Here is a 22,253-nt window from a genome sequence, read left to right as displayed (position 1 = left end):
TTTCAAGAGGTGCTGTTTACAAACACCAACACGGTGCTAGAGCAAGTGCTGCAACCTGCACGGCGTGCAGGAGCCTCTGCAAGCCTCTCTGCTTTCCTCACGCTGATGGGAGCTGCTGCAACGCGGCGGTTCTATCGCTGCTGCAGACATGGATGTGCCATGGGAGCACTCCGGCGCTCCATCCAATTTCCTGCTCCTTCCCGTGTGTCAGTGCAGCCCTGCTGTGAGCTGTGTGCTCTCACTGCTTACTCCCCAGCCCTGCTCTGCTTTGCATGGGATGCTGCACCGACACGAGGTGAATTAGGCGGCCCTGTGCCTGAAATAACTTCCTGTCTGAGGTTTCCCGGTCTCACAAAGCTGTTGTAAAGTTGAGCTAAGAACAAGAGATGCGCAGATATTCCAACGATATGAGCCAACATAATAGGATATTTTCAATGAAATATTCATCTGGATCCTCAGCCTGAGGAAGGAATGGAGCTCTGCTGGCAGCTGTGGACTCACACTAATTTATTTTTTATTACGACCCATTTGTATGATGATGGCAGCTGAGAGGTTCTAGAGATCGCCTCCAGCCTAAGATCCCATTATTTCAGGTGCTCTAAAATCACAGAGCAAGTAGACAATCTGTGCCCCAAATCTGAAACCACTAAGGATGTAGCCTGGTATTTTTCAAAAACAAAGCTGCTCCAGCATGCGCAGCGCTTCCTCTGCACGGGGCATCTGCTGAGCTCTTTCAGATGAGCCTCAAAAGTCCCCTCTCAACCACTGGAATCGCTGTGAAAGCAATTGTCATTTAACCAACAAAGAGGGCTCAGAGCCCCGGCCCAGACGGGAGAAATGTTGGAGAAACAAAGAGCCCATTTTCGAGGACATCGTCCATCTTGTGCGTCCGATGAGAGAAGTGATTCAAGCCCTGGGGGTAACACCCGTGGGCAGGAATTTCTCATGGGCTGAATCCTCCCCTCCCTCCTCCGGGACGGAGCAATGTCCACTTTTATATGCAGATATAATTGCTGCTTTACACGCAGACTTGAATCCCTTTGCAAATGTAGGATGTGGGGGCATCTATCCCTGCTTGCCCCAACCACAGCCCTCCCATAGGGACATGTTGGCTTTGTGCAGTGGGACACACGAACCAGGGATGTCCCAGTATGGAAAGCTGAGCTGGAGATGCACCTGGCTGGGAAAAGGAACAAAAAGTGGCCCCATCAGAGGAACCCACGGCTGTGCTGTCGGCTGGGCCGTTCCCTCCCAGAGCATTGGAGCATTTTGCTCACTGAGAGCCGTGATTTTGATCAGAGGAAATGTTCATTACTGGTGAGCCAAACATTTGGTGTTAAAACAAAATGCCAGATGGGAAGTGTTCTTGATCCACAATAAATAACACTCTGCTTCACCAACACAAACACACGTTGTGTTCCAGTTTGAAAGTCCAATGAGGCAATCATGTCCTGCCTCTGGATGGGCTTCCAATGATCCACACGGAGCCAGCTGTGCTGCTGGGACAGCATGTTTTCAAGCCATCAGCTCCCCAGGCACTGTGTGCCCACTGTGAGCCCCACCGAGGGGCCAACGCTCTCAAAAATCCCAGCCTAGATGCTGCTATGAGCCAGGAAAGCAGGAGCTGCATTGCTGCAGCGTGTGAAATAGCTTTTGGGGCTCTCAGTGCTATATAAAACCCAATATAATGTTACCTATAATTTTTAAAGCCAGTTCCAGTCTTGCAAATAAAGCACCTCTATGGTTCCCTTTTCTTCTCGTTAGCATTTATAAACTATTGCCAGCTATTCCTCTTCCCTCTCAGCTTGCCACTGACTTGCTTTGCAGCCCCGATTGATTCACATGGAGAGGCAGCAAGCAGCCTCTCCCATCCCATATCCCACAGCTCAGTGCCTGTGGGTGACTCAGCAGCACTCAGCACAGTGTGACTAACTCTTCCCTTCTGCAAACAGGGGTGGCAGGTCTTTGTTCAGTGCATTCCCTGCTGTTGGTGGAAGTTGCTTCTGGACTCTTTTTGACCCACCCCAGTGTGACGAGATGGATTTGGGAGTGAGCGTGGAAACGTGTCCAATAGGGCACAATTTCTGTACACCTGAACCTCCCCTCTCTCTTTGCTGAACGAGCTTTGGGCAGGAAGAAGCTGAGAACTTCTTTGGTCCAGCAAACTCTGGATGTGGGGAGAGAGAATCCACTCCAAGCCCTCTAAGCAATGGATGGGGAGCCTTGACAGGGGAGTGAGCTGGTGGGGGCATTTCCTATGGGGCTGCAGGGGATGCAGTAAGTTCTTTGCTATGAGAGTGGTGAGGTGCTGGAACAGCTGCCCAGAGAGGCTGTGATGCCCCGTCCATCTCTGGAGGTGTTCAAGGCCAGACTGGATGGGGCCCTGGGCAGCCTGGGCTGCTATGAAATGGGGAGGTTGGTGGCTCTGCATGCAGCAGGGGGTTGGAGCTTCGTGATCCTTGAGGTCCCTTCCAACCTGCACCATTTTGTGATTCTGTGATTCTGTGATGTGATCCAGAGTGCCTGACCCCAAACAAAGACATCATGGGTCCCAAACTGTGAGCACCCACCCTGCGGGGTCTGCTCTTCCCTAAGCAGTTTGTGCCCTTGGGATCTGCTGTACTATGGCACGTGAGGTTGGGATATGAACCTGGAAATCTTCCCCACCTCTGTGCAGGTGGTCTGAGAACAGACCCTGAGCTGCAGCCATGGGAACAGCTGGGCTCCTGAGCCAGTGCAAGGTGCTCACGGGTGCAGCACTGCTCTGCACAGCTGCCCTCTGCTCCCAGATTTGCATCCCAATCCTGATGCATATGGGGATGTCGTCCTGCTGGAACAAAAGCAAAGATGCTTTGTACTGCCCAGGATGGTAAGTGGTGTGCTGGACACCTCCTGGGGTGCCTGCTCCCAGCATCCCAATTGCTGAGGGATTTCTGCTGCCCAGGGATGAGTTAGATCTGACTGCATGCCGTGCTTGAGGCACAGCAGATCCTTTCTCCTTGTGAATACTTTTGTCTGCTGTCCCTCTGCTGATGAGCGTGGAACTTTTGGGATTTGTGTATGGGACCTCACCCCATTGAGTACCCATGTCCCCATGCGCTGGGATAGAGGCACAGCCCTGAGCATCGCCCTCCATCTGGAGCTGTGCCACTAGCGTGGCTGTGTGCCCTCACAGCACACTTCCTTCCAGCACTGCTCCCCTGCTCGGTGTGCCTCACTGTAAGGGAGCAGTGTCTGCCTGTCCCTTGGTGGGATGGAGCAGAGCATGGGGAGGTGGTGGCACAGCTGGGTTCAGCTGCCTCTGGCCCCATGCCTGCTGTAACCCAACCTCTCCTTCAGCAGCGAAGCGTGTAGTTATCTCAGCAAAGACTGTAATTAGGCTTCTCGGCACCAACTTGTCTCAAAACGCCAAGCAGGAGGGAAGAACCTCAGCTCAGCCATTTTACACGAAACTTCACAGGGGGAAATGGAAGCTGGGGGAGGACAGGCCATGCCAGGTCTTTCTCTGCTGTGTCCCTCTCCCTTATGACATCTCAGCGTCCCACAGCAGGGACTGGTGCTGCAGTGCATCCCAACTGGGCTGTGCATCCCCATCCCAGTGGGGATGGAGCTGTAGTCTGTCCCACCTCTGGTGCTGCACATGGGTGGCACTGTGCCTGCAGAGTGCATTTCCACGCTCCGATAAGACGTCATTCATTCATTGCTGTGTGCTGACCACGGGCCAGGAACAGGGCCTGCACGGCCTGCTTGGAGGCAGAGGAAATGCTGCTTGGTGCAGCAATCCATCTCCAAAAGAGCGATTGAAAGGGGAGGCTGTGCTGCAGCTGCTGCTGGGCTGGAGCAGCTTGCAGCAGATCCCTCCAGGCTTCTCCATTGGATGGCACACACCGGTGTGAGAAAGGAGAGGCAGAAAGGCTGCTCAGCTCGTGTGAGCAGAGCTGATCTGGTTTCACATATTCCTGGGGTTTCTCTTGAAAACGCTCCTGTCGCTGAGGCCACGGAGAGCAGGGAGGAGAGGTCAGGAGGTAAAGCAGTGTGTGCCCTTGGGATGAGCCTGCAGAGCTGCTAGTGCTGTTCTCACATGGGCATGACTGGAGTGGGCTACAAGTCAGCTGATGTGCAGCAAAAATCTGCTGTGTAACTGTGCAGAAGTTTGCATGGAAGCCACAAAAAGGTGACAGGCACCATGCAGGGCAGTGACCAGGCAGCACTGCAAGGGAGGGTTGTGCAACGCTGTGGGTCTTGGGCAACAAATGGGTCAGAATGGGGAACAAGGAGGAGGGCTCTTGCCTCGCGTGCTCCGTCCCTGCTGCCCTCTGCCCTCCGTGCCCACAGCAAGGGTACAGCCCCAGCCCCAGCCCCTGCTCCACCCACTATTAACCCGTATTTGCTTATTAGGGAAGTTGCAAGCCTGTGCAAACACTTCCATTTGTTCTTGATAAAGTGAAGGCAGAAAAATCATGCCCACGAGGTGTGGCTGGTGCCGGCGGGCTGCTGCGTGCTTGGGGTCAGGCTGCTGGGGTTCAGCTCAGCCCTGGGTGTCCCCAGTCCCCAATGTCACCATCCCTGCTGCTCTCCAGACAACAGCAGCATTTGTCCCAAACTCGGCCTGGTGTCGCTAATGGCAACTACTAATTGTTCTCTCGCTCCGTACTATATTTAATTCCCCGTTATTATTTTTTCCCCTTTTAATCATAAGAAGCCTAAATTTCCCTTGGGGAAGGTTATTGGCTCAGCGGTGGAAATATACCTGCGACTTGCATGGCGCTGTGCCACGGGGGGATTGGCTGTATTTTTAAAACCAAGTACAAAGTGTCTTCAATACCAGCTTGGCTTAACTCTTCCTGGGGAGGTTGGGGGGCTGCAGGGGCTCCTTCCCCTCCACTCAGCTCCTGCTTCTCCCCCTGGGGCAGAGTGTGCCCATCTGTGCCCTCAGACACGGGGAACAGAAGATGGGCAAGGAGCAAAGGTGGGTTGGGAGGTATGGCTCAGTTTTGTCCTATTTTCTGACGGCTTCTCTGTTCCTTGCTGGCGTAAACCCAGCATGCACAGGGTTGTGTGAGGGGCATGGCATGTGCAGTGTGTGGGGTTTGTGAGCATAACCTAAAGCCTTGACACCTTTGAGGATGTGGGCCAAAGTCATGATGTCTGAGAGCTATTCTGGGGGAGCGTGGCTGCTCCTGTGGGGCTGCTGGGGAGGTACAGATGGGACGGGCGGGAGGGGGCTGTCTTTCATCTGCTCCCATTAATTAAGTCACCCACGGGGGGCTCATCCCAGCCCCGAAGACCTTGGGTTGCCTTTCAGACGGCTGCTGGTGGGGAGGTTTGGGATTTGCACTTGGGATTTGAGCAGTCAGTGCTGTCCTGCCTGCTCACTGCAGGGTGCTGAATCAGGAGGAGCACACAGGGGTGTGGAGGGCAGGCAGAGCCCAGGCAGCCTCTGTGCTGCATCCACGGGCAGCACTGGGGTCAGAGTGTGCCCAGAGCACGCTGACACGGGGGGCAAACCCTCCTCCTAGGCAAAGAGTTCCCCTGTTCTCTATGGCTGCCAGCAGAGCCTTCCTGCAATGCACACAAGGGCCCGAGTGTCTCCCTTCCTCCTCCATGAACAAAGGAGGCTACAGATATTTTTCTCCTCCCATCTGCATGCAGCTTCACCCTTGCACTCCCAACCTTGATCTGGGACTCCCAGTGCCAACACTAGCTGGGGACCCGGCAGGGCATGGGGATGCTGTTTGGATACCACAACCCATCAGACTCCCCAGCTCCAAATGCCCAGCATCCCCATCCCACTCTCAGTGCTGTACCTGCTCCCTCAGCCCCTGCCCAGCCAAGAGTTCCAGTTGGGCTCTGGAGGGCTTTTTGGATGTTTGTGTAGCCAATCCCACTCCACAGTGCACTGCAGTGTTGGGAGCACTCACTGTGGAGCCCGGCAGCCCAGGGCCATCACAGGGAGAGTAGCAGGAGATGTAGTTGCAGGGGAACCTCTGCCAAAGGAGCATCGTGTGGACAGGACAGTGAGGGCCGGGGGAGGGATGTGGCCCCTCAATTGGAGCAGCTGCCTGCAAAAGGAACAATTTCAGCATGGGAAAGGAATGTGGTTTCAGCCCCGCCAGGGATGAAGGCTGTGCCTGGGAGAGGGGTGGCTGCTGCAGCACTGACTCACCGGCCGCCTCTCCGCAGCCGCTTCCTCTCCGGGAGGCAGAAACTCCCAGTTTTTATTTATCGCTTGGCCTAAAGTAGGGGGTAAGGAAGGAAACGCTCTTATTTTTAACTCCTCTATCTCCCCGGGACCTGGGCTGTGTGGGGAGCGAGGCGGCCACCCAGTGTGTGTGTGCCTGCGAGCATCCCCAAGGCCGGGGCTGCGCCGCTCACCTGAGGCTGTGCTGTGCAGAGCATCGCACGGGCTGGGAGCAGCCCAGGGACCGGGCTGAGGGGACACAGGAGCTTGTCAGCATTGCGGTTGTGGCTGCGTGGCGGGGCAGGGACGCACCACTAAAATGCTTTCTATTCTCTGTCCTCGGTGGAGTTGGTTGGAGATGTTTGGTCCAGAGCAGGAGATGCAAAGGAGAACGCAAGAGGCTGCGACTTGCTGCTCGTGTTCTTCTGGACAGGAGAAAGCAGGCCAGGCACAACTTGTGTTCAGTGCAAAGGAGCTTTTGGCGTCTCCTAGTGATTTCATCGCTTGGTGCTCAACAAACACAAGCAGCCCCCTGGGAAGGATGAGCGCACCGGGAGCCTGCAGAGGAGGTGCCCAGCGAGGATGTGGTGTGCACGGATGGGTGCACAGCGCTGCTGGCCGAGATGCTGTGTGTTGTGCCTTTGATCAGAGCGGCTGATTTGTGCACAGTTTGGGCCTCTGATTCCACTGGGGCTTTCTTTGAGCTCCTGTTTTGAAACCTTCATTTGCTTTTAGCAGCGGCACTTTTTTTTTCTTATGATCTTCTTTTTTCCCCCTCTGTTGCCCTGAGATAAAGGCTTCTAAATTTGTCCTGTGCTGAAAACGCAGCTAATCCTGATGGACCTGGATTCGCATCTCCCCCAGAGGAATTGCACTAATTTTTTTTCCCCTTTGTTCTGCCAGGGGACCTGTCCGTTTCCTTGTGGAAAAAAATAAAATCCACTATTTAGGGCAAGGTTTAGGCTCCTGAAACCTGCGTGCTTGTTTGTGGAAAAAAAAAAAAAAAAAAAGAGGACAAGAGAAATAAACGAGGAAAATGCATCATGTTCTTTTTTCCTTCTCCTTCCAATATTGTTTTTACAGCAGTCAAGTTTTAATTAAAGTGTAGAACTAGGGCAGCTGTGCTGTCCAGAAGATGTTCTGAGGACATGCTCCTTTTCCACTGATGTTATACGGGGAGCCCAGAGCTGCTCACCCAGCCTGGTGCATTGGGTGATGGGCTGCAGGCACCAAGGGGGGCTTTGGGGACCGAGGGGGAGGGATGGTCCTTCCTGCTCTCAGCTACCGGTGGAGATGAGGGGGGTGGGCATAATGAACGGGGCTGGTAGTTGGGGGTGAAGGGGGAAAGCTCGTGCATTGCACAAGGGGAGGTTTTGTTGATGGTGGAAGGGGGATGGAGAGGTGGCAGGAGGTGCAGCTGCTCCAGCACGGGGCTGGCTTGCTGGCAGCTGGGCTTCAGGGATTTTCCTGCCACAAGCACTTGCCTGGGGGAGAAAAATCCAGCCAGAGCCGGCCTGTCCTCACCTGAGGCTTTCCCTGGCTCCGCTGGTGGTGCGGGACAGCTGTGCTGCACCTCGGGGGGAGCGCTGCCCCAAAGGCGGCTTTGTGCCTTAGGAGCGAGGCTGGAGGCTGCGTGTGCTGGTCCTGGGGGTCAGAAATGGGGCTGGGAGGGGGGGGGGCTGGGCGGTCACAGCAGCGGGGCAGGAGGGCACGATGGGTCGGGGGGCAGCGGGCGCATCCCAGCTACACCAGGCGCTTAGTTCGACGGTGGATGCAAAGTGCAGCCGCCTCCTCCCCTGAGCATTGCTGCCTTTCTCCGCTTTTGTGCAACACCCCGCGGGCCCCCATCTCCAAACAGCCCCCCAGCCCGGCCCGGGATGGAGAACCGCAGCCCGTAGCGGGGCTGAGCGGAGGGGGAGGAGGGGGGGGGGGAACTCTGCACCCCGGGAGCGGCACGGCGGGGTGAGCACAGGGTGGGTGCGGGCAACGCTCAGAGCGCTTCCGCCTGGCTGCCGAGAGCCCCACGTCCCCAGCTCGGCGACACGGAGACCGGCGGCAGTGGGGTGCCGACCCCCTCCATCCCCTCCAAGCCCACGCTCCCCTAAGCTGGGAGGCGGGGAGCAGAGGGTGGGGCCTCATTTTGGGTACCAACGCCCCCCCCCCCCCCTCGCCGTGCCGCTCCGGTTCTCCTCCCAGGCCAAAAATATTTGCATGCTTTTTCGAGCAGGACTTCCTGATTGCTCTCTATTGGCTGCAGGTAGAAAGCTGTGGGGAGACGGAGGCACGGACAGCCGGACAGATCTTATGCAGTGCTCTTCTTGAGCCTCTTCCTCCCACACTCCTCTTCCTCCTCCTCCTCCTCCCTCCGCTGCCCGGCTCCTTTGGCTCGAGTCCTGCGCGGCACATGTAAAAGTTGAGCGAGAGCGTCCCGCTCCCCTCCGCTGCTCGCAGGGAACGGGCGAGGGGCAGAGGGCGAGAGCCGGGCTGGGAGAGCCCCCGGGCACGATCCTGAGCCCCGCTTGCTCCATGGTGCATTCGTGCCCGGGGAGGTGACGTCGGGAAGAAGAGACGCGGTGCCGACTCGAGGGCAACCATGAATGAGATGTCGAGTTTCCTGCACATCGGGGACATCGTCTCCCTGTACGCCGAGGGCTCCGTCAATGGTTTCATCAGCACTTTGGGGTGAGTGAGCCCTGTCCCGGCACTGTGGGTTTGCTTCTGGGGGGAACGGGGAAGGGAAGGCAGTGCCGAGGCTGGACTGGGTGGGAAGAAGGGATTGAAACCCCTTTACCGGTGTTGGACGAGGGGAGGGCAGGATATGGAATCCCCTTTGCCTTTGTTGGTTGCTGTTAGGGCGTGATTTGGCCCTGCAGCTCACAGCAGCCGTTGGCAGAAGTTGTTTTCCCATCTTTAGAGGGTTAAGGTGGGCTCGAACAGCAGGAGGGTCCGTGGGGCTGTGCATAAGGCTGATCGGGATGGTTTGGTGCGGATGGCAGAAGGAGGGTTCCCAGCCTGGCCTTGTGTGGCCACAGGCTGCCGTCCTGGCACCAGGCAATGATGAATTTGCTGCTCATCTCGAGGGCTGGGGGCTGGGGGGAGCAGAGCACGGCAGAGCTGTCTCCTTGCAGCCCCCAGGCACGCTAGAACAGAAGGGGATCTTGCAACCCGACCTCAGGGACCTGTCCCTTGTCCCTGCTGCTTTCGTGTTAAAATAACACTGGGGCAAAACCCCTGGGCTGCACATAGCAGGGACCCAAACCTCTCCTGCATCCCTGAGCACCAAGCCTGATGCTGCTTCTAGGACGTGAGTCTGTGCTAGTACTTGCCCCACAGTACATGTAGGAGAGGCTGAGATCAGGCAGGAATGCTGACTTGGATGGGATTCCTGGGGCAGGAGCTGCCCGGCTCTATAATCTGTGCTGAATGCACTTGCTCCCACATGCCTGTGTAGAACTGGAGACGTTCATACGTCGCCTACACGTGTACACACACCCACTGTGGGGCACACACAGCCTCTCGGATGATGCCCGTTGGAGCCATGCCCTGGCCAGCAGCAGGAGGCTGCCCAAAGCTGTGCTGGTGGGCGCAGGCACAAAACCCTGTGCGTGCAGCTGTGTGCGGTGCTGACGTCGGGTGTGGGATGCAGCAGCGCTGTGCTCAGCCCTCAGCCCGGGGTCCTGTTGGGGTTGGTCTCTGTGGTGGGGTCTGTGTGCTCGGTGCTCAGCGCCTTCCCATCCTGGTGGTGAGATTGGAGGTGGAGGAGCTCCAGCAGAGCCAGCACTGGTTATTAGCCCACGCAGCATGTCCCAATGGCTTGCAAGGAGCCAAACAAAGAGATGTTGAGATACTTTCAGGCTCCAATCCCTTTGTAGCTCTGGCTCACTTTTCTGCAGGGTGCTTCTCTAGTCCTGCTTACACACATCTGGAAGGCAGGCTGTGCTCCCAGGCCCCTCTGTGGCTTGTGCTGGACCCGCTTTTCCCAGGGCTCTGTTTTCTCTGGTTTATTTCCCACCCTCTGTTTTCCTGTTTGCCCCATGACTTGGGAGACCCAACCGCACCTTAAATCACTCCTGCGATAATGGACTGGGTGACTCACTGAGAGTGCTTCTCCCCAACCCTGCTGCTGCCTGCTTGGGACCTTATTTGGTTCATTTGCAAGGCAAATAGCTCTGCCAGCCCCAGCTGGGTGCTGCGTGCCCGGCTGAGCATCCTGCCAGAAGGGCTCCCTCCATCTTTCCTCCCCTATGGCAGAGGTTTTGGGGTGGGGGAGTCTGTAGTGGGATCTTTATGGGATGATGTAGAGTTTCCAGGTGCTTTGTTAGGGCGTGCACCCAATGTTCTGGTGCTGGGGCTTCCCTGTGCCAGCAGCCTGGTGGGGAGGTGAACTCTTCCCAAGTGCATTTCTTTGGGGTTTCTTGGATGATGTGGGTCTAAATGGCACCTAAATACAAACCCAGTGGTGCTTGCAGGTGCTGCTACAGGATGCACAGGGCTCTGTCTGCGTTTGGGATGCAGCAGTGTTTGGAGCCACCACAAGCTCTTCTTGGATGGATATGGCTGCAAAACACTCGGTCTGAAGCAGTATCTATCTCTGCAGCCCGTGCCTTGCATTAAGGCCAGTAAGCCCAGTGTTTTGCTGGTTCTGGTCAGAAGCAGTGAGTGGGAGAGTCTTTTGTCACCAGTCCAGGGCAATGCCCTGCTGCAGAATGGGACCAGCCAGCACATGAGGCTGCTCACTACTCAGTCCCACCATCTGTGGGATCTCACCAGGCTCTTAGCAGCCTTTTGAGCCATGATGGTACCCTGGCAGGGGGGGATATTGGGAGCCAGCAGCCCTGCTTCTCATTGTCAGTGGGATGCTCTGGAAAGCAGCAGGGAAGCAGAACCAGGCTGCTTATCAACACTAAGCCTTAAGTTTTGTTGAAGTGGTTTCCTTTCTCCACGCATCCAGGGGGACTTGCTGGAGTGGTTGGGGCAGGAGCAGCTCCCCGGCTGACCTTCACCTCTGCTCCCAGCCCCACTCACAGTGGGGGCACAAAGCACTCCTCCCGCACCCGCAGTGGGTGTTTGCTCTGAAGGAGGAAAAACATCACACTGCAGGGTGGGGAGTGCTTGTGTGCTCACAGCAAGATGGGGGAACGCAGAGCCAAAATACCCAAACATGCTCAGATGTTGAAGACGGAACAAACAGGAGGAGGCTATTTGAGAAGCACGGGGCAGGAGCTGATTGAGGTTGCATCCCTTGGTTCAGTGCCCTGGGAGCAACACGTTCGTTTTGCAGAGCTGGGGGCAGTGGGACAGCTTGCTTTGAGGCAGGGAAGGGCTCTGCAGGGCTGCCCAGGCTTCGCTGCTGCAGGTTGAGCGTGTCTGAGGAAACAACAGCTTTGTGCTCAGAGGAAATCACAGGTACCTCCTGGGGACTTTGTGCTAAGGGAGCAGGAAGTTTTGGAACTGGGTCTGGAATGGGGATGCAGCTGCTGTGGTGGAGTGCTCTGTGGGCATCATCTATACCAAGCAAACCAGTGCCATGCAGGGGGGAGGGCTGGGAGACCTTGCTTTGGTTCCTGCTCCATTGGTGGATGTGGTGATGCTGTGTGCCCTGGGAAAACCACAGCCAGCAATGTCCCCATCTCGGTTTGTGTCCCTGCTGGGCCAGCACTGAATGGCAGGAGCCAACCAGGAGCAGTGAGATGCTGCTCAGGATTGAGCTGCCCTGTCCCTGCCATCCCAGGAGCTCAGGGACTGGCAGAGGTGGCAAACCCGCCCGGATGGCAGTTGGCTGTTTAGCATAAAACAACACCTTTGATAGCTGTAATTGCAATTGCAGGTGGATGTACAGGGTGGAGCAGCTGAGGGAAACACAGCTGGTGAAAGGGCAACTGCAGCCACACTGGGTCAGGACATGGGGAGGAGACACTCGCCAAGCCAACAGCAGCATCCTTGTGGTGCTGGGACAGCGGGGGCAAGGCTGCATTTTTGTGGCTCACTTGCTTTACTTTTGCTTCATTTGCACTGCCAGGATGGCTGCCCCGTGGGCATTGTGCCCATCCCAAGCCTGAGAGGCTGACCCAGCCCTGTGCCTGGTGGCAAGCTCTGCTCTCCTCCTCTTCCTCTCCTCCAGGACAGCCCCAGCCGGCCGCTGTCCCCGGGGGTGTCAGGAGTGTCCAGCAGCCGCAGATTGCAGTGCTGGAAGAGCTGCTTCCCCTGACCTCCAGCAAAAGGCTCTGCCTCGTGCTGGCTGGAGGCCAAGGAATCACTTTGTGCTCGGTTTGGAAGCATGCAGAAAGCCCTGCTGGAACTGCTGCAGGGCTTAAAGCTAACCAGATGCTCGCACGCGCTGCGGGCAGCAGCATGCAGGGCTGCAGGATCACATCCCAGGGTGCCTCGAAGCTGCAAAGCACAAGGTTTGCAGCAGTGCCCTCAGCCTACAATGTCTTCCTCCAGGGGATCAGACACCGATGGCATTCTCTCATTAGCACCTGGGAAATGAAAGCCAGCAGCCCCACTGTTCTGATAGCACAGGGAGCTCTGCGTGGCGCTGGGGGAAGCACGTCCCAGCCCCAGCAGCAACCCAGGTGACTCATGTCCACCGTGTCAGGATCCTTTCTGCTTTCAGCAATTCTTAACTGAATAATGCTAGTCCGGAGTATCACTTAAAGAAAAATAATACTTTGCATTCCTGCAGAGTGTGTAATTGCAGCATTAAAGACACAGAAACTGCTCTGAGGTCATTGACTAATTAAGACTTGCAGCTTGGCAGGTCGCTGTCTGCACTGCTGCGTGGCACAGTGGTGGCACTTGGTGCAGAAGCTGCAGGAGATGGAGCTGGCACCTGTAGAAAGCTCCTGTGTTGAAAATGGGCTGCGTGGGTCAGATGCTTCCTTGGAGACCTTTAGACATGGTGGAGAACTTAGATATTGAATGTTTTTTTAAAGAGCAAAAATGAAGGCACCCTTCTGCTCCTGTAGGGGGTGGTGGAATTGAATCAGGCACTCACTGAGAGCTGTTGCTGCACTACGTAGCTCTCATTTGACTCAGGCAGTATGTGTGCCAGGCAGCACTGCAGAGTAATAGAAACCAAAAGAGCCTGCAGCTGGCATCGGGCTGGGCTGAGGCTTTGCATATCTCCTGCGCAGTGAGATACGTGAGAGGGTTTGTCCCCTCTTTGCCACCCTTCTCGCTGTCCCAGATGCCCACAGCAGCATGGGGACAGTCCCAGCTCCTTCCCAGTTGTTGTGGAAGCAAGGGGCCAGCTGGGGAGCCCAGCGCCCCACCACAAGTGTGAGCCAAACCCTGCCTAGCAAAACACCCCATGTCCGCTTATCAAAACCTCATGCGTTTTGATTGTCCAAAATCTGGATCTTTTCTCATAGTTATTAAACTGCTGCTGCCACCAAAAATATTCGAGAGATTGATTTTCTTTCTTTACTTGAAAGCTAAATTGAATCCCCCACGAGCCCCAGAAGCTGCAGCTTCATCAAACCTCTCTCCTGGCAGCCCCACGACGCCCAGTGCTGCAGCACAAGGCCTGGCTGCATTTTGGGGTCCTAATAGAAGGTGAAAGCAGAGGTCCCGCTGTGCTCTGGGCCGTGCATTGGGACATTGGCTGCTTCTCCAGCTCCACTGCCAAGGACGCAGCAGCACCAGGGTCCCTGGGGTCCCAATCCATCAGCGCTGAGGCCAAATTCCTCTCTGCCGAGCGAAGGAGAGGAATTTTCCCCTCCTCCAGAGAGCAGCTGGAGCTGCAAGTGGGATTTTTCTTGTTGCAAGCCCTCTGCAGCACGACATGCTCAGCTCCAGCTGCACTTTGCTGTGTTTGTTGGCTGCATCAAGTCCCCAGGGCAGTGCGGTGCCACATGCCCACTGCACCTGTCCTGTCCCCAGCTCTGCATTCCCCCCTGATTGCGTAGTTGCTGCATTCCTGCACCCTTCCCAGCAGCCCAGACTCAGGTGGGGGCACGCTGCTCATTTCCTCACCCCAGGCACAGCGCGGTTTCTCTCCTTGCCTTACTTCCCAGGGGTTGGCAGAAAGCAGACGAGCGGGTCCAGCCTGTCCCACCACTGCAGTGTGCTCCCTTGAAAGCCTCAACCTCCTGCAGAACCCGACGTCTGCTGGCCCTCGGGCCTCTGGGGCCAAGCAGAGGGATGCCTGGTGTCTGCCTGGGCTTTGCTGGTCTCAGTGATGTTGCAGCGATGTCCTGAAGTTACAGGGAAGGTCCTCAGTGTGCAAAGCTGAGCCTGCAGGAGTCTGGGGAAATGAGGAGGGTGGCAGGGAGGAAGCACAGAGCTCTTTGTGTCTGATGGGTAGAGCCAGCACCTCCAATCAGATAATAATAATTTCAGGGGCTGTGCCACCTCCTGCAGCAGTTTGCAGCGTGTGCATCCATAGGGTTAGCTCCCAGCTGAGAAAGGAGAACCATTATCTGAAAGCTGAACTCATCACAGATTTCCAGACTGATGGCAGCACGAAGCTGTGGGCAGCATCCCCACCCCTGGCCCAGGCAGCAGCCTGCTTGTGCACAGTGCCCTCACCCCAAGGCAAATTTGGCTCTGCTGGGCACAGCAGGACCCACTCCTGCAGAGTGAGGGTGTCAGAGCCTCCAGTATGGATCGCTGAGCAAAGGCCCCAGGACGCAGCTCAGTGCTGTGCTGCTGTGTTTGCCCAAAGGGGCCATAAGGAAAAACCCATCAGTATCACCTGGGGGGCAGTGGTGAACAAGGAGCAATGAGATGCATTCAAGGCAGGCGCCGAGGAATGGCTGCTGGAGCTGAGCATCGTGCTGAATATTGGTAGAGTGCAAAGGGGTAGAACACAGAAGACATGAGTTTGGATGCTTTGGAGCCAATGCGTGTTTGCTGCTTTGCTTGCTCGAACCTTGCTGCTGCCTCTTCTCAAGCTCTGCTCCATGCTCTGTCCTGCAGGCTGGTGGATGACCGGTGTGTGGTGGAGCCGGCAGCTGGGGACCTGGACAACCCTCCCAAGAAGTTTCGAGGTGAGATGGGGCCAGGTTGGGGCAGTCCTGTCACTGCTTGGGAACAACTGAGCATCCATGCCAGGGATGGGGACTGCAGCCCCAGCTTGCCAAAGCTGGGAGGTGCTGCTTGCAAAGGACTTCAGGCAGCTTCTGTAGGCCACCACTTGGCCAAACCACTAACCATCCTCTCTTTGCTTCTGGGAGCGTTTATGCTTCTCTTGGAGCTGCTCCCAAGTAGGATGGTCGTTGGGACCCCACAGCCCTAAAGAGCAGAGGTGGCTGGAGGCTGTCCTCTGCAAAGGTGGGTTTGACTGTGCCTAAACACATCCTTAAGGATGTTGGCAGCATCACCTGGCTGCGAGCAGGGGACAGAGAGGGAAGAAAGGGCCCAGGAGGGAACAGAGAGAGTTGCAGTTGAAACAGACAAACTATTGCAAGGCAGGTCTGTTCTCACTCAGTACTAATTATATCTGCTGTGCTTGGCTGCACCTCAGAGTGAGCCAAGGGATTAAGCCGCTCTTTTACAAGGCATGCAAGGCGAGATGGTGAATCCCTCCCCATCCTCAGTGGTCACGTTTTGGGCTGTCTCCTTGGGGCTGTGCTCACTGCTTCCTGTGCTGGCAACCCTGAGCAGGAGTGGGCTGTGATGGCCAGTCCAGGTGGAAAAGGAATGAGTCAGTGGAGGGCTGGGACAGATGGGAAGCTAAGACAGGCTGCTGGAGGGAGCAGCTCCTGCCTCCCCAGCTTTGCAAGCCCTGGGGCTGAGTGGTGATGCAGTGTGACCCTGGGGCTGTGCAGGGAGCAAACTGCTGCACCGAGTGCTGCATCTACCTGGGAACTGCTATGCTTGTGCCTGGCTGCCCCATGCGAAACACAGGAGAAAGGTTGTGTCCCAAAGAGCATCTTGGATGAGCTGTGTGCCCAGAGCGCCCTGCGGATGGCGTGGCAGATAGGGGATGAAACATTGCTGTGCACTGAGAAACCCCCCAAGCCAGTGCTCACGCTGCTGGATTGGGGTTTGGTTTATGGCAGCCATTCATTTTACACCAGGTACCATAATTTCAGACCCTCTTTCTCAAAAAGAAGCAGCTCTTTAAATATTGGTTACCCACCCTGCATCCTGCCCCAGCCCCTTCCGCGGGCGTCTTTACCTTCCTACAGCGGAGCGCCCTGCCGGTGCTGTCCCCTCTGCCGAGCAGTGACCTCCCTCTCCATAGGACTATTTGCCCCTCCTCTGTGCATGGAGCCAGCTCCCAGGACATCTGCCAGCCCCACAGCCCTGACACGCCCCACAGCTTCTCTGTTCTTGATGGACTTTCACCTGGGAAGAGCCGGGAGCCATGACAAACCCCCAGTCCTTCCCCTGGTCCCAGCAGCCACAGCGTCTCCCTTCCTGGATGTGGGTGGGTGCTGAATCTCTTTTCCAGACTCAGGTCTGCTCTGGGTTCAGCCCTGCTCCATGCAAACCCTATCAGGATATCCAGCTGCTTGTTTTAATGGCCGGAAAGCGAGCGGTTTGCCTTCTCAATAGCTATCACTGCGAGGGAGGTAAAAACAACTGGCTGGTGCAGTTTCCCTGCTGCAGCAGCAAGAGGTTTAAGAGGGCTGCAATGGGCTGTTGCCGTCCCCATGTCCTGCGGCTGGACCCTGCCCTTCCCAGCTCAGCTCCCACGCTGCTCAGTGGGTTTGGGGCATGGTGAAGGGCATGGGGCCTTTCTCCTACAGACCTACACGGTTTTTGGAAATGTCCAAGCCCGCTGAGGAGCCTTTCATTGCTGTTTTCTTCCCCAGCCTTACATTCTGGTACATCAGGAAGAAGCAAATAGCATGTCTCAGTCCTGCACTCAGCAGGATTTAAGCCCACCATCCATCTTGAAAAAGATCCTTGGCACTCAGTTTCAGGGTCCCAAAACTCCAAATTCCAACAAGAATTTCTTTGGAGCTTTCCTCTGTGCAGCCAACTCCGTGCCTCAGTTTCCCTCCTTGCAACACATTGCTAAGGGACAGGGAGGTCGAGCAGCTCCGCAGGCAGGGAGTGCAAGCAGCCAGGGGTTTGATTTGCTTCTATCTCTTAATAGCTACGTTAGATCTCTTCCCTCCCTGCTCAGTTTCTCTTTTGCACCAGGTCCTTTTGCAACCTAATTAGCAATTTAATGAAAACAACTCAAGGTGCTGCAGGTGGCCCTGTGGTGCTGCTGGGAGGCAGTGGGAGAATGCAGCCAGGCATTGCAGCAGCTGTGCTGAGTCCCCGATTAGAAGCCCAGCATCACAAAGCCTCCTTGGCACAGGACATGCCATTAGCAAACAGACCTGTAAAATGAAATGTGAAACTTGGCTTCTCACCAGCATCCCGAGCCGGTGAGAACTGTGCTCTGGGCTTGTTTGTTCGTCACTCCCAGGTAAATAAATACGTGCTTGCCAGCAGGCCGGGAGCGGGGCCAGAGATGGAAGTGATTTTTCCTTTTGTGTCTGAAGTTTCTGCACTGCTATTTCAGGCGTAATTCGGATGACCCAGGCTGAGGGTCCCTTCCTGCCCCCATCCCCACACAGCTTCCAACCCGAATCGGGGCTCACAGTGCAGCTGCAGTCTCCTGATTTCCACAGAGAGCTGCTCTGTGCTTTGATTCACAAAGCCTGGTCCTGGACGTCTGTCCTGACCACAGCATGGTGGGGAAAAGCATCCAAACTGGAGCACTCTGCAGGTTCCATCCACACTGCCAGCGTTTGGGAGGACCCAGACCCGTGTCTCTGCATCACCCAACCGTCTCTTTTAGGGTGGGCCTGCAGCTGTTTGCAGCACCAATTTGTGAAGCCCTTGGTTGGAGCTTCCAGCACTGCCCACTGAGCTGTGAGCAGTCACAGGACTGTTGTGGAGCTGGTGTGTCCTGGTGGCCCTTCACCATGGGAACAGCATCCTGCAGGGACGTGGGACATCAGGGCTGTGGGATGGCCTGCTCCTATCCCAGTCCTGCAGCCTGCGCTCCTCCTCCCAGCAGGATCTGCTCCTTGTGCAGCCCAGCTGTGCCTCATCAATACATTTTCTCCCCATGAAGCTTTCCTCCCCGAATTACAAGGCTGTTTCCGATGGGAACGCTTTTATTGCTGCTCCAAGAAGTGGAGTCACTGCTGAATTTCACTTTTCTCTGATCTGCAGCTCATGTGTGGGCAGTGTGACCCTCTGCCAGCCTGCCTTGTTGCTGGGGGAATGGAGAGCACTGCAGGGATGGGAGCAGTGCCTGGAGCAGTGCTGCTCCTCCCTGGTCCCATGGAGGACCCTGTGAGGCCATGCAGCTGATGCTCGCCTTCCTCTCCTCCCAGATTGCCTCTTCAAAGTGTGCCCCATGAACCGCTACTCCGCCCAGAAGCAGTACTGGAAGGCCAAGCAGACCAAGCAGGATAAGGAGAAGATCGCAGACGTGGTGCTGCTGCAGAAGCTCCAGGTGAGCGGAGCTCATGGCTACCAGCATTGGGATCCAGTTGTGAGCAGTCCCTGGGCAGAGGTCGGCCTCCAAACCTCTCACCGTGCAAACCCCCTGGTGTTTTGCTTCCTGGAAAGCTGCATGGCCAGCCAGGACCATCTGGGTTTTGCTGTATTCAGATGTCCGTCTGCTGTCCCACTGCCCTCTTCTTGCTGTGGATCTTTGTCCCAGGGCAGAGCTGCACAGAGGGACTGAGCTGTGGGGAGGAGGAGATGCTGGGCTGAGGGATGGCATCTGTCTGGCCATGCCCAGCCCTGTGCTGTCTCAGCCCCATAGCAGAGGAACAGGGGGGAGCTGCTACGAGCAGGACCTGCTCCAAAGGGCTGGGGAAGCGAAAGGCTCCTGTTGACTTCCATAAGGTTTGGAAAAGGCCCATTTTAAACATTGCATAATCTCCTCAGACAGCTGGCGAGGCCCTGAGGATGATTCATAGAAGTAAAGCTCAGGCAGGATTCATTAAGTCATCTCGTTGGGCTCCGAGCCGGGCCTCTGTGCTCCCCCAGTTTTGCCTTTGCTGAGTGAGGGCTGAGGCAGCATCCGGCCAGGGCTGGAGGCACCAAGACAGGGTCAGCACTGCCATGCACACAGCTACACAGATCCCTGCTCTGCTGGGCCTGTCATGTTGGCAGCTGCACTGGCCATGGCTGGACGGAGAGGCTCATTTCTGAGCTTGATTGATTGAACCTTGCTTTGGATTTGTCTTCAAGAGGTCCTGTGATTTCCTCGCTCCATCCCACTGCTCCTGGTGCTGCGCTTTGGGCTCAGCAAGGTGCTACCTGTGCTGCTGTGCAGGCTTGAGCTCCATGGAGGCTTTTGTCCTTCTCCTGACGCTTCTGGGGCTGCCAACCCCAGTGCGTATCCCTGATGCCTCTGTCCCCACATGGACAGACTGCCTTACAGACTCAGGGCAGCTCATTCCCACTCAGTGAGAAAAGAATTTGTCCTTGTAGAACACCCACCCCATCCTCCTGCAGGGTGCAGACTGCAGCAGGATGGACAGGAATGGATGCTTCCCCAGCCCCATCCCTCACTGTGGTTTCCCATCCCAGGTGCATAGGGCTGATGCTGCACCCTTGTGTCCCCAGAAACAGATTCCTGCCTTGCTCTGTGCATGCTGACAGCTCCCCTTCCACTGCCAAAGCTGCCATGGAAAATACCTGTGGTTTGGAGAGTGGCTGGTGGGCTCAGCCTGCTGCAAGCAGGGCCAAGCAATTACAATAGTTCTTGGGTGTTTTGGCCAGCATGGACCCCTCCACATCCACCAAGGCAGGCACAGACCTGCCACCAGCTCCAGGAATGGCTCTGCCTACTTGGAGCTTTCTTTTTTTGCATGCTTGTTGGGGTGCTGCCAGGAGTCTCTGGTACCAGCAGCCCTGCTGGGTGGAAGCATCGCTCATCCCCAGGTCCCTTTGGGATGCTGCCCCATATTGGGGAATTCTGGAGAAGCTTGTCCAAATTTTAAAGCTTGCATAGGCTTCATGTGGCTGTGCAGGGCCACAGCAAGGTGCTGGGCTCAGCCCTCAGATGCTGAGAACCATCTTATGGCTCTGGATGGTGGTCCTGGGGGACAGCAGGAGGTGTCCCCTGCACTTCCTATATCTCGGGGTGCAGGTGGTTCCCCAGGGTTCACACCAGGGACAGGAGGCTGTGACCATGATGAGCTCTTCTCCTTTTGGCATTCAGCATGCAGCCCAGATGGAGCAGAAGCAGAACGAGACGGAGAACAAGAAGGTGCACGGGGACGTGGTGAAATATGGCAGCGTCATACAGGTATGGGTGGCCCTGGGCTGTGCTGGTCGGTGCTTTGGTGGGAAAACACTCAGACCAGCGACTGCAAGTTGGGTGGCTGCTGGGAAGGGGCTCATCGTGTCCCTGCTGGGGTCCAGGCCTGGGATCTCATGCTGGTGGTTGCCTCCTCAGCTCCTGCACATGAAGAGCAACAAATACCTGACGGTGAACAAGCGGCTGCCAGCCCTGCTGGAGAAGAACGCCATGCGGGTGACGCTGGATGCCACCGGCAATGAGGGCTCCTGGCTCTTCATCCAACCCTTCTGGAAGCTGAGGAGCAATGGAGATAATGTGAGCGCAGGGCTGGAAATTCCCCCAAAGCAGATGAGTTCTTGGTGTTGGCCCTGCCAGGGCTCACCTCCCTGTCGGGTGCCCATCTCATTCTCTGTGCCCTGTTCCCATTTTGCTTCCCAGGTAGTTGTGGGAGACAAAGTCATCCTGAACCCCGTGAATGCTGGGCAGCCGCTGCACGCCAGCAACTATGAGCTCGCTGATAATGCAGGCTGCAAGGAGGTATGGGGCTGCCTGCAAAGGGCCTGGCTTGGAGAGCTTGCCTGCTTTTTCCTTTTCCCTTTTCTTCTTTCTTTTTCATTTCCCTCTCTGGGATCATGACCTCATTCTCTTGCTCCTTAGGTGAACTCGGTCAATTGTAACACCAGCTGGAAAATCAACCTCTTCATGCAGTTCCGTGACCACATGGAGGAAGTGTTGAAGGGGGTAAGGAAGGAGGGTTGGCCACCGGCCATGGGGACACCAGGGGGTCAGAGGACCCCACGCTGGTCCCTTGTCAGGCAGGACATGCAAATAGCTGCTTGGCAGTGAGACAAAGGCAGGATGCCTCGAGGATCTTGATTTGCAGGAGAATTCATCACTTGGAGCACCTAACAGTGTGCTGGAATTGGGGATTTTAGTACCCACTGTCAGCAGGTACCCCAGAGGGCATCAGGTTTCCATCTGCCTTCTTGTATTAAGTTGTCTCTTGAGGACAATTTGAGGCACACATGGTGCCAGCAGTGTTTCTAGCCACAGGGACAGCTTTCAGCTGTTAAGCCATGCAGCAGGGCTGGCTGCTGCCTGGGAAAGGAATTTTCCCTGCAGAGCTATTGTTCAGGTCCTCCAGGAAGCAGCTGGATGGATATTGATTGTGAGGACCTTGCAGATCCCCATCCCCAGGCGCCTGCTTATCCCTGGCTTCCTCTGCATCCTCCTGCTGGGGCATGAATGCCATGACAGCATTGGTGAGCGGAGCCTCTGCCCGCTCCAGAGGTGCAAAGTGGGGAGTAGGAACAGAGAGAAGCAGTTTACACAAGTAAGCAGAGTGATGGCATTGCAGAGTAAGGATATCCCATGTCCCCACCACTCTGTACATGTGCAAGGTGCTTTCCCTCAGTTCAGAGGGTATAGGATGGGTAGGACTACAAGAGTTGGCAATGCCCTGCAGCCAGGAGCTGCACCCTGCTCTGGGCCACATGTGGGTGATCCCAGCCCCTTCGCAGGGCTGTGGGGCCAGAGGAGGAGCTGGCTTGCAGGAGATGAACCACAGCCCTGGGGCACGGAGCAAATGCTGCCTCTGTGTCCTCACTGTCACATCCCGGTGCCAGGGGGACGTGGTGAGGCTCTTCCACGCCGAGCAGGAGAAGTTCCTGACCTGTGATGAGTACAAGGGCAAGCTGCACGTCTTCCTGCGCACCACCCTGCGGCAGTCGGCCACCTCAGCCACCAGCTCCAATGCCCTCTGGGAGGTGGAGGTGAGTGGGGCTGAGGGATCTGGGCAGATTTCATAGTGCAGGCTGCCCCCCTCCAGCCTCTCGGTGGCTGTCTCGGGTCCAT

General features: G+C 56.2%; 1 protein-coding gene across 3 annotated transcripts in view; it reads left to right on the top strand.

Annotated features, from left to right (window-relative positions):
- Window positions 1-22,253, top strand: part of ITPR3 (inositol 1,4,5-trisphosphate receptor type 3) — a 275,096-nt gene that overhangs the window by 228,735 nt on the left and 24,108 nt on the right. The window contains exons 1-9 of one of the 3 annotated variants that reach the window (XM_048926316.1): window positions 7,748-7,831; window positions 8,439-8,863; window positions 15,104-15,174; window positions 18,475-18,596; window positions 20,319-20,405; window positions 20,556-20,714; window positions 20,838-20,936; window positions 21,057-21,140; window positions 22,025-22,171. In XM_048926316.1, coding sequence (XP_048782273.1) covers window positions 8,775-8,863; window positions 15,104-15,174; window positions 18,475-18,596; window positions 20,319-20,405; window positions 20,556-20,714; window positions 20,838-20,936; window positions 21,057-21,140; window positions 22,025-22,171 — 858 coding nt within the window. In that variant the 5' untranslated portion in view covers window positions 7,748-7,831; window positions 8,439-8,774. Of the gene's footprint in view, window positions 1-7,747; window positions 7,832-8,414; window positions 8,864-15,103; window positions 15,175-18,474; window positions 18,597-20,318; window positions 20,406-20,555; window positions 20,715-20,837; window positions 20,937-21,056; window positions 21,141-22,024; window positions 22,172-22,253 lie in introns of those variants that run through there. The other 2 variants (XM_048926317.1, XM_048926319.1) reach the window with 2 other exon arrangements.

The sequence above is a fragment of the Lagopus muta genome, chromosome 24 (assembly GCF_023343835.1).
Source record: "Lagopus muta isolate bLagMut1 chromosome 24, bLagMut1 primary, whole genome shotgun sequence".
Taxonomy (NCBI): domain Eukaryota; kingdom Metazoa; phylum Chordata; class Aves; order Galliformes; family Phasianidae; genus Lagopus; species Lagopus muta.
Note: the sequence above shows the minus strand (reverse complement) of the source record. Positions and strands in the feature narration are given on the sequence as shown.